The sequence below is a fragment of the Salmo salar genome, chromosome ssa25 (assembly GCF_905237065.1).
Source record: "Salmo salar chromosome ssa25, Ssal_v3.1, whole genome shotgun sequence".
NCBI lineage: Eukaryota > Metazoa > Chordata > Actinopteri > Salmoniformes > Salmonidae > Salmo > Salmo salar.
The window spans coordinates 19,659,551-19,671,446 of NC_059466.1; the positions used below are offsets into that span (position 1 = coordinate 19,659,551).

The following is an 11,896-nucleotide window of genomic DNA, read 5'->3' on the forward strand; positions in this document are numbered from 1 at the left end:
ATTGTCACTCAACTGTGACAATCTGTGTTGACTTGTACACATCTAACTCATGAAAAATGTCCCAATCTCTAAACCAAAAACATCCCTTAAGTGATTCTATGCTAGAGTTGTACGGTAGGTAGGAATGAGCTGGACAGTGTTGTGATCAGAGTTAGACAGGGATGGTTTCGCTCAAGCTGTGTATGCATTTTTAACATTTCCGTAACATTTATCAAGGATTCTGCTATTTCTAGTGTCACATTTAACATATTGTTCATACCCAGGTAGTGACATTTCCGGTTTGCAATTATTGAAGTCCCCCAAATGAAAATAGGGGCTTCTGTGGTGCGTTGTAGTTGTTGATAGACACAGTCAGCTACTTGGGCAGCCGTACACAGAGCAGATAAGAATGTTCCCAAATTCAGATTCTATTTACAATGCACAAGACTCTGGTATTGTATATTGTCTACACCCCTTGTTGTTGATGTACACACAGATACCGTCCCTCCTGCTCTTCCGTGACGCATCACTGCTATCCAAGCAGACGTGGGTAAACCCCTCTACTTTAATAAGAGAGTCAGGGAGGTCTTGATGTAACCAAGTCTCAGTAAATGTCATGATGCAGGACTCACTGTACTCAGAGCATGCTCTGGCGTTGAGTCGGAGAACGCGTGCTGCATAGGATCATAGACGGTAGAGGTGGTCTGCTGCTACTTCGCTGGAGCCGCTGTCTGATTTCCCCCTCGGGTTCCTGTATGAGTGCCGATCGAGGATCATATTTGCTGCTTTACACTCTACAGTGCCTTTGGAAAGTATTCAGACCCCTTGACTTTTTCCACATTTTGTTACGTTACAGCAATTTCTAAAATTTATTAAATCAATTTTCCCCTCATCAATCTACACACAATGTCCCATAACAATAAAGCAAAAACAGGTTTAGAAATGTTTGCAAATGTATTAAAAATAGAAATATCACACTTTCCTAAGTATTCAAACCCTTTATGTGACGTCCTGACTCTTGTAAGATGTCATTTTCTATAGTAAAGTAGGTCAGGGCGTGACAGGGGGTGTTTTGGGCAGTTTTCTATGTTTTCTATTTCTATGTTTAGGTTCTAGTTTTTATATTTCTATGTTGTTGTTTTTTGGGTTGATCTCCAATTGGAGGCAGCTGGTCCTCGTTGCCTCTAATTGGAGATCATATTTAAGTAGGGGTTTTTTCCACCTGTGTTTGTGTGCAGTTATTTTCTGTTTAGTCTCTGTACCTGACAGAACTGTATTCTGATCGTTTGCCGTTTGTTAATTTGTCTTTAGTATTTTTCAGTTAATAAATATCATAATGAGCACTCAACACGCTGCATTTTGGTCCCCTCTATATGATGCTCGTCACAGAACTGCCCACCACAACTGGATCAAGCAGCGTGCTTGGGAGGAGATGGATACCTGGTCACTGAAGGAGAGTCTAGAGAGGGTAAACTGGACTTGGGGCCAAGTAATAGACAGATATAGAAGCCTGCCAGGGAGGCACGAGAGGCTACAGAAACCCAAATAAAACAAAATTGGGGGGGGCACATGGAGCAGTCGGCGGAGCCGAGGAGCAAACCAGAGCCAATCCGGGAGAATTTAGAGAAGGGAGAAATGGGAGAGTTATTGAGTTGGTGGAGGACGCACGAGTTTTTCCCAAAGGAACGTGTCGTCAGTTTGGTGCCCCCTGAGTCAGCTCCCCGTACTCGTCCTGAGAAGTGTGTGGAAGTTCCAGAACAAGTAATACCGGCTATACACACCAGGTCTCCAGTACGTCTCAGTACGCCCTGTGCCTCCTCTCCGCACTCGCCCTGAGGTGCGTGTCATCAGCCCGGTGCCACCTGTACCGGTCCCACGCATCAGACCTCCGGTGCGCCTCCACAGCCCAGTACGTCCTGTGCCTGCTCCTCGCACTCTCCCTCCAGTGCGCTTCCAGAGCACAGTACGTCCTGTGCCTCCTCTCCGCACTCGCCCTGAGGTGCGTGTCATCAGCCCGGTGCCACCTGTACCGGTCCCACGCATCAGACCTCCGGTGCACCTCCACAGCCCAGTACGTCCTGTGCCTGCTCCTCGCACTCTCCCTCCAGTGCGCTCCCACAGCCCAGTACGTCCTGTGCCTCCCCCCCGCACTCGACCTGAGTTGCGTGTTACCAGTCTGGCGCCACCTATGCTAGTCCCATGTATCAGACCTCCAGTGCGCATACCCAGTCCGGAGGCTCCGGACTGGGGAGCGTCGCCGGAGGCTCCGGACTGAGTATGCGCACTGGAGGTCTGATGCATGGGACTAGCATAGGAGGCGCTCCCCAGTCCGGAGCCTCCGGCGACGCTCCCCAGTACGGAGCCTCCGGCGGCGGCCTGCAGCCCGGAGTCTTCGGCGGCGGCCTGCAGCCCGGAACCTCCGGCGGCGGCCTGCAGCCCGGAACCTCCGGCGGCGGCCTGCAGCCCGGAACCTCCGGCGGCGACCTGCAGCCCGGAACCTCCGGCGGCGGCCTGCAGCCCGGAACCTCCGGCGGCGGCCTGCAGCCCGGAGCCTCCGGCGATGATCTACAGTCCAGTTCATCCGATGACGATCCACGGTCCGGTGGTACAGAAGCAGAGGGATCTGCGGGCAGAGCGGGGTTTACGCCCCGTACCGAAGCCACCTCCGCTGCTGGAGGATCTGCTGGATGGTAAGGTTCTGAGTACTGCACTAGAACCGCCATAGACAATTGTCACCCTCCCTACCCTCCCTTTTGGTTTTGTGGTTTCTTTTTTTTTTTTTTTTGCATTCGGAGTCTGCACCTTTGGGGGGGTACTGTCACGTTCTGACTCTTGTAAGATTTAATTTTCTATAGTAAAGTAGGTCAGGGCATGACAGGGAGTGTTTTGGGTGGTTTTCTATGTTTAAGTTCTAGTTTTTCTATTTCTATGTTGTTTTTTGTGTTGATCTCCAATTGGAGACAGCTGGTCCTCGTTGCCTCTAATTGGAGATCACATTTAAGTAGGTTTTTTTCCACCTGTGTTTGTGGGCAGTTATTTTCTGTTTAGTCTCTGTACCTGACAGAACTGTATTCTGATCGTTTGCCGTTTGTTATTTTGTCTTTTAGTATTTTTGGTCCCCTCTATATGACGCCCGTTACACTTTACTCAGTAGTTTGTTGAAGTAACTTTGGCAGCGATTACAGCATCAAGTCTGCTTGGGTATGACACTACAAGTTTGGCACACCTGTATTTGGGAGGTTTCCACCATTTTTCTCTGCAGATCCTCTCAAGCTCTGTCAGGTTGGATGGGGAGCGTTGCTGCACAGCTCTTTTCAGGTCTCTCCAGAGATGTTAGATTGGGTTAAAGTCCGGGCTCTGGCGGGGCCACTCAAGGACATGCAGAGACTTGTCCCAAAGCCACTCCTGCGTTGTCTTGGCTGTGTGCTAAGGGTCATTGTCCTGTTGGATTGTAAACCTTCACCCCAGTCTGAGGTCCTGAGCGCTCTGGAGCAGATTTTCATCAAGGATCTCTTTGTACTTTGGTCCATTCATCTTTGCCTTGATCCTGACTAGTCTCCCAGTCCCTGCCACTGAAAAACATCCCCACAGCATGATGCTGCCACCACCATGCTTCACCGTAGGGGTGGTGCCAGGTTTACTCCAGATGTAACGCTTGGCATTCAGGCCAAAGAATTCAGTCTTGGTTTCATCAGACCAGAGAATCTTGTTTCTCATGGTTTGAGTCTTTAGTTGCATTTTGGCAAACTCCTAGCGGGCTGTCATGTGCCTTTTACTGAGGAGTGGCTTCCGTCTGGCCACTCTCCCTTAAAGGCCTGATTGGTGGAGTGCTGCAGAGATGGTTGTCCTTCTGGAAGGTTTTCCCATCTCCACAGAGGAACGCTAGAGCGCTGTCAGAGTGACTATTGGGTTCTTGGTCACCTCACTGACCAATGCCCTTCTCCCCCGATTGCTCAGTTTGGCCAGGCGGCCAGCTCTAGGAAGAGTCTTGGTTGTTCCAAACTTCTTCCATTGAAGAATTATGTAGGCCACTGTGTTCTTGGGGACCTTCAATGCTGCAGACATTTTTTTGGTAACCTTTTTGGTAACCTAACCCAGATCTGTGCCTCGACACAATCCTGTCTTGGAGCTCTACGTACAATTCCTTCGACCTCATGGCTTGGTTTTTGCTCTGACATGCACTGTCAACTGTGGGATCTTATATGGATCTTACCAAATCATGTCCAATCAATTGAATTTACCACAGGTGGACTCCAAGCAAGTTGTTGAAACATCTCAAGGATGATCAATTGAAACAGGATGCAATTGAGGTCAATTTAGCAAGTCTGAGCAAAGGGTGTGAATAGGTGTGAATGTAAATTAGGTGTGAATGTAAATTAGGTATTTGTTTTTAAATTTTAATACATTTGCAAAAATGTATAACCTGTTTCGCTTTGTCGTTATGGGGAATTGGGTGTAGATTGCTGAATTATTATGTTATTTAATATATTTTAGAATATGGCTGTAACCTAACAAAATGTGGGGAAAGTAAAGGAGTCTGAATACTTTCCGAAGCCACTGTATGCATTTAGAAATTAATCCTGAATAACTTCTGTAAACTCGTACAGGAACCCAAGCATCCTATCCTCCAGTAAACTGGATACCTGAGGTTCATGGAAATCTGTGGTTCCGGAATACAATCAGAGACCATTTTCTCAGTTTGGAAAACACTAAGGCTGTGTTGACGAATCACATCAGATCTTTTCACATCAGATCTTTTTTAGAGTCAATCTGATTGTTCAAAAAACAAATTAGGAAGAAAAATATCCGAATTGGGCTGCCAGTGTAAATGCACACACTCAGTCCCTGGGGTGGGCAGTCCGAGTGGAGCCCGAGTGGAAGAACGTGCCTCTCCTATCTCCTCCTTGAGTGTGGAGATCATGTTGATACCCCCAAGACTCTCCTCTCCATGAACCTTGTGTCTGAGTATGGTTATCATCATCTCCCCTGCTGAGACTAAATATGTGTATAGAGCTAGACTGACAGGTATGAGGAGATAGAGGAACAGGTGGCACCTACAGGAAACAGTGGAGCGTTAGGCAAGGAGAAAGGATAGAGGAGCTGCTTCTGCATCCTCATTTACCCATCTAGTGTCTGTGATCTATTCTTTTCAATGTCAAAACAGACAGCTACTCCTCCTGTTCATTCCCATTTACTGTGATTGAACTGGAGTGAGCTGTCATGAAAAAAAGAGCTGTCACTCCATGACAGATAAGAGGTTGTGCATCACTCTTGATCTCTCTGTCTCACAGCAAGCTATTTTTAATGTACTCCTTCACCCCAAGGTTGATTAAATGATAATGTGTATAGAGGGGCATGCTGAGTGTCTTGCAGACGGCCCAGAGTCACAGGGGGTTACATCCACTGACAGGAAGGGGAGCTCAGTGTGTCACCAGCGCTACGTGGCTTCCGGTCATTGGAAGGGTTTACTTTTACATTGCTTGCTAGGATTGGATAATCAGGCGGAGCCAAGCACGGTTGTTTCATTGTTGCCACCTATAGCATTGAATTCAACAGCAAGCGAAGCCAATCACATCACAAAATCAAATCAACGTTTATTGGTTGCGTACACAGATTTGCAGATGTTATCGCAGGTGCAGCGTAATACTTATGTTTCTAGCTCCAACAGTGCAGTAATATCTAGAAATATAATAACAATACACACATAATCCAAAAGTATTAATAATACTTTTTTAAAGAAATTAAGACATCAGAATGAGCAATGTCAGAGACCGGAATATATATATATATATATATATATATGTATAGACAGTATGGACAGTATATGAATAAAAATCTGTATTTACAGTATATAAGATGGGCCTTGACTAGAATACAGTATATACAAGAGAGAATACAGTAGATGGCACGCGTCAAACGTTTGATTTATGACCCTATATATGGATGACGTGTGCATGCCCATATTTGGGCATCCGGTCAGGACATCCTGGCGGGAAGTTATCGCGTGGTTATGCCCATATAAGGGCATCCTGTTCCTGTTGTTACGTGTTAGAGTGTGTGTTAATTTATGCATATATTGCATCTATTCCTTTGAAGTTGTCATGATGATTGATGTGTAGGGACCTCGTTGAACTGGGGGGGATGTGTTTGATCATTTCGAAGAGGATGGCCCCACACCCCCTATTGTATTGCCCTTAGGGCTGTTGTCTATGAAGCAGGAATGTCCGGGGGCATTGTGTTGGGGGCAGACGCATTATAAATAAGACCTAGAACTAAACAAGATTTTAAAAATAAACCCAGAACATTAAACAGAAAAATATGTCTCCTAGGCCAATTCTGGGGGTACTATGCGCCTCTTGTCACGAACCCATTGATAAAAGCATCGAGGACATTTTGTGTGAGGCCCCTGAATGTTTAAAGGAGTTGTGGATACGAGGGATGGACATATGACTTACATATTCCAACCTGAGGATTCAACTGTGAAGATTTTCACAGACAGCGGTCCCAACCCCCATTATCATGCAAAACCCAGGAGTTTTTCTCCTGCGCTGCGTATGAGAGAATGGCTTAAGATACGGCTAACGTTATGTCAATGTGAACAGGCCCTGAGTGGTACATCCCTACCTGGCTATGCTAAGGAAAAGCTGGTGTGCAGGCGTGATGATTTGAAAGCCAAAGTGACTCCAAAGTGACAATTTTAGCATGTGAACAATATGATAGTACAAATGCGACAAAATCTGTCAGTTCATATGTATTTTCCAAAGCCTGCAAGGATTTACATCGGACACCCCCCAAGCTGCTTCCCCTGAGGTGCTATGAAGCATAATGGCAATACAGACAGACAGAACATGTCGAGACACCCTCCTGTTGTTTTAAATCAATGTTTTGTTCTCTAAACATTCTGGGGTACTACATGTCCATTTTTGCATACAGGATATCGCCCGAAAAACGTCACCCCCGCTCTGTAAACTCATTACATACTATCTCTCGTTAGACTAGTGAAACAGACCGTATTCTATCCATTCTGTACGAACGGCATTAGCGCAACTCCAAACACCAGGCCAACAGCCCAGAACAGCGGAATACCGAGCAGCTAATAGATAATCTGTGAATCCATCCTAATGGAGCTTTCTGAAGGTGAGTTAGTGAAAATAATATATTAGATTTGGAGGCGTTAGGTATTTTTTCGGGGAATTGTTTGGATATTACAATTAGATATTTTTCTAATATTAAACAGGAGTTATATGTTTTTTTAACAGATATTCTAAAACGGGGGGACAATGATTTTTTAGGTAATATGTCAAATGCACGTTTCTTATAAGTTAAAATGTATATATTTCGTATAGATATATGTTAATATTATCTAACGTTTGTAGGATATCCTTCCTTTACCCAGTCGCTACCGGGAATAATTGATTGGGAACCGACAGCGTTAGACGGGGATTCTCAGAAGCAAACTGCGCCCGATCATTTACGAAGCCCTTCCCCATCACACTATTTTCGACGTAAATCCAATAATAAAATCTGTAAGAATATTTATACATTAAAAACAAAAAGTGTGCACCCTATATTAAAAGCTATTTTTGTGTTTACAGCTGACAGTCCGTCAAGAAGGATCCCTGCTGCGTTATGGACTCTGAACGACTACGGAGGAGCAGGTGAAACAGACAATATTCACCAGTTCTGTACGAACGTTTTTTCAAACCCACCAAGAACCGATGCTATAATCGTCCCATCAACTCCCCCAGGAACCTCCAACCACTCGCGCCATATTCGAGACCCAAAGACGCAATGCACAACTCAGGCACAAGTGCACTGCGCAGAATCACTCCGGCCCGAGAAGTGTTACTGGGCTGGAAACCTACTGCTTCAAGAAACGGCGCACTATGGACTCGGTATGAAGCCATTATATATATATGTTATTAGTTATACATATTTTATTATTATTTATACATTTTTATGATTGAATATGTTAAAACAATGACAAATAATGTTTTTTCAGACTCCGACGATACACGCCGGGTAGAATCTGGAATGCATGGTGAAAAAAGTCTTGAGCCCACGGTATCCACGATTCGTCAGAACAGCCAGCGTCAAAAAAGCCGAGGTAATTTAATTATATATTGTTAATACATAGTATTATATCTGAAATGTATTTGACATTTTTATCTCATATTTTATGTTTAATAACCTATTTTGTATGTATATTTTTCTTTCAGACTCCTCCCCGGCGTATAACGGCAGAGAAGACCATACACAACGAGAGCACGCAGAGGATTTCGGCGCACCGGACATTCACAATAAAACACTGAAACCGGATGATTTCAAAGTTTTAAATGACATTTCAGAGGTAGAAGACTTGATGTTGTGCGAGGCGGCCAGCCTTCTTGATTCAGCCAGCCTTCTTGATTCAGCCAGCCTTCTTGATTCAGCCAGCCTTCTTGATTCAGCCAATTCTTTGGTAGAAACACCCGAGCTAGGTTTCTCACAGGCTTTTACGGGGCTCTAAAATCCAGAAAGGTCTTGCTACACAAATGAATGGTGGCTTTACTTAAGCGGCAATACAGTCAAGATCTATCCTCCTGGCATAGAACAATGCCACGATTGTTAAACAACAATCCGATTAAAAAACGCAAATGCATGCGCTAAAAACCTATATGCAACATGGATCCTTCCAGAATACCACAAGAACACACATCCTTAATTAACCAAATGGATGAGCCAACAGACATAATTCAGACAGTTGAAACCCTGTTATCTCAGATTCCTGCCGAACTCCAAGCCTTCATTAACCAAATGATTGATCCTGGGGTAAGATCATAATTCATATAGGTGAAATCCTGTTATCCCAAATTCCTGCCGAACTCATAGCCTTAATTAATCATATGAATGAGTCCAGGACGACCGATGAAAACCCGCTATCCCAGATCCCTGATGCACTCAAATCCTTAATTAACCAAATGAATGAGAGCATAAGATCTTCTACACCGGACCGCACACAGACCCCGCCATTAACTCCCAGGTCCGAAGAGTCTGAAACGCAATACATGGTTTTTGAGGAATTGGAAAATGGTCTAATAAATCAGGAGGGAGATGGTCTTGATAGAAGTGTCCGGCTTGTGTACCGAAATAAATTCAGCAATACAGAGATTCGACAGTTTTTCAATTTCATATGGCTGAATCAGAATCTTGACTATGCGGTGTTTTATGTGATGATATTGGATACTCTGGACGAACTGTTAGACAGGGCAACAGCTTATGGTGAACCTCGTGATGTCTTACAGTTTGAAATTTGTGGAGATAGCATGCAAAACACTGTATCTCTTGTTTTACCTAATGATGCTGCAGATCTTGAACAATTTATAGCCCTGCTGGAACGACTTGTTCAATCAAATTTATCCATCATAGCCGATAGGACCCTCGAGCTTGTAATGCAAATAATACGTCAACCCCAGGGTGGCGGGGGTCAGAGAAGGAAACTAGATAGTCTCATGCAATCAGAAATCATAAGTAATAAAAGGGCATACCTCATAAACGTTCACAATCCTGGTAGTAAGCTATGCTTTGCAATAGGCCTAGCACATTTACTCAACCCTGGATGTACTGATCTAGCGGCGTTACAAAAGGCTAGAGAGCTCCAAAAGGCCGTGGGTCTAGGTATACAGGATGCGGTGGCTTTCTCTGACATAGTCAAATTTGAAAACTTTCTGAACATCAAGATTGTGGTTTTGTACCACATTAGAGCTAATGCAGCTCTCTTGAAATTCCAAAACAACCCACAACCTCATCCTCAGATTCTGTACTTTTATGTGCAAAACGACCATTATTATGCTATTACCAACATCACAGCGTTTTTAGGCGCACCATATGTGTGTCCAGCCTGTCATACAGGCTACACCCGAAAGGGGGGACACTCTAGTCGTTATAACTGTTCAGTATGTCTGGATGAAACATGTCCGATGCAGCCCATAAACCTAACACCCTGTGCGGATTGTCAACGTTCGGCCTACTGCTACGAAAAACACAAAATTGAAACATGGCACCCCAAGGCATGTAAATCTGTAAGCAGTTGTGACATTAACAAGAAATGTCCAAAATGCCATTGCAATTACAGCCTTAAAATAGACAACCCTAAACCTCATGTGTGTGGAATCATACATTGCCCCATCTGTAAAGGGCCTTTTGAAAAGCAGAGATGCAGAAGTGGTTCAAGAAGTGCCACACGAGTGTTATATTCAGCCCTTGGCTGAAGATGAACATTCAGAGAAATACGTTTTTTATGATTTTGAGACTAATCAGCAATCAGGGGTCAATTTGGCTATTTTAGTATCTACCCTGACTTTCAAGGGTGAAAAGTGGTCGGCAGAGGAACCCAATTGTGCACTGCTCTTTCTAAAACACTTTAGAAAACCCCAGTACAGAAACTTCACGTTTATAGCGCACAATTCTAGAGCCTATGATTCCTACCTTCTTTTGAACCCCTTGATACAACAAGGCGTTGCACCCAGTGTCATAGCTCAAGGTAGTAAAATCTTGTGTTTTGTAGACCCCGCTTTCAACCAGAGATACATTGACAGTTTAAGTTTCTTACCCATGAGATTGGCTCAAATGCCTGAGGCCTTGGGTTTGAAAACTCTGTGAAAGGTTGGTTTCCTCATTTCTTCACATCTGAGGAGAATCTACATTATATCGGATCTTATCCCAGCCCCGAAATGTACGGGTGTGATCAAATGTCTCCCAAAGAGCGAGAGAGATTCATGACGTGGTATGAGACAGTAAGACATAGCACCTTTGATTTCCATAAAGAGATGGAATCATACTGTGACAATGACGTGGTTATACTTCATGACGGATACCTCAGATTCAGAGAAGAGGTCATCAAAGATGTAGGCATTGACCCCTGGAGTTGTACAACTATTGCATTGACATGCATGAAAACCTATCATACACACTTTTTACCTCCAGCATCCATAGCTATCCCCTCGCCTGACAACTACCGATGCCAATTCAAGTCATATTTTAGTGGGTCCATTCAATGGTTGGAGTACTTGGCCCAGGATAAATACATTTTTATTCAACATGCTTTGAATAGGGGTGAGAAGGCATTTGGGCCTTATCATGTAGATGGATACACACAGATTGACGGTGTTGAGACCGTGTTTGAGTACAACGGTTGTTTCTTCCACAGTTGTAAATCTTACTTTGTGCCCCAGGCCATGTGTGTCCTAACCCAAAATACTTTTGGGGAAATGTACCAAGAGTTCCAAGATAAATTAGAATCTTTACAGGCTACTTACGGTTGAAAGTGAATGTGATGTGGGAGCATGAGTGGACCACACTCAAAAAGTTTGATCCACATTGTCACGTCCTGACCAGCAGATGGAGCTAGTGTTTTAGTTTTGGGGTCAGGACGTGGCATGTTTGTATTGGTTAAATGTTGGGTGGATGATTGGGACTTCCAATTGAAGGCAGGTGTGTATAGTTGCCTTTGATTGGAAGTCCTATAAAGGTGTGTGTGTTTTTCTTTGGGGTTGTGGGTGGTTGTTTTTTGCACTGCGTTTCTAGCCTGCAGAACTGTAGCTGTTGTTACTTTGTTTGAATTGTTAAGTGGATGCTTTACTCCTTTATTTTAATTAAAAATGAGTATTCACATACCTGCTGCGCCTTGGTCCATTTCTACAGAAGACAGCCGTTACAGAACCACCCACCAAAGGACCAAGCAGCAGAAGAGGAGGAAGCCACAGGAGAGAAAAAGGGAACAATGGACATGGGAGGACGTCCTGGACGGCAAGGGAGCCTACACCTGGGAAGAGATCCTGGCCGGAAGGGATCGCCTCCCATGGGAACAGGTGGAGGCACTCAGGAGAGTGGAGGCAGCTGGACAGAGGAACCATCGGGAACGTTACGCTGGAACACG

The 11,896-nt window shown here is 44.6% G+C and overlaps 1 protein-coding gene across 1 annotated transcript; it reads left to right on the forward strand.

The window, feature by feature from the left end:
* The first annotated feature begins 2,563 nt into the window (after positions 1-2,563).
* On the forward strand, positions 2,564-11,475 carry LOC106586305 (uncharacterized). Its single transcript, XM_045707895.1, has 6 exons — positions 2,564-2,669; positions 7,356-7,484; positions 7,575-7,637; positions 7,728-7,874; positions 7,982-8,086; positions 8,199-11,475. The coding sequence occupies exons 1-6, from the start codon at positions 2,564-2,566 to the stop codon at positions 8,486-8,488; spliced, it is 840 nt and encodes a 279-aa protein (XP_045563851.1). The 3' UTR covers positions 8,489-11,475.
* Positions 11,476-11,896: the final 421 nt, after the last annotated feature.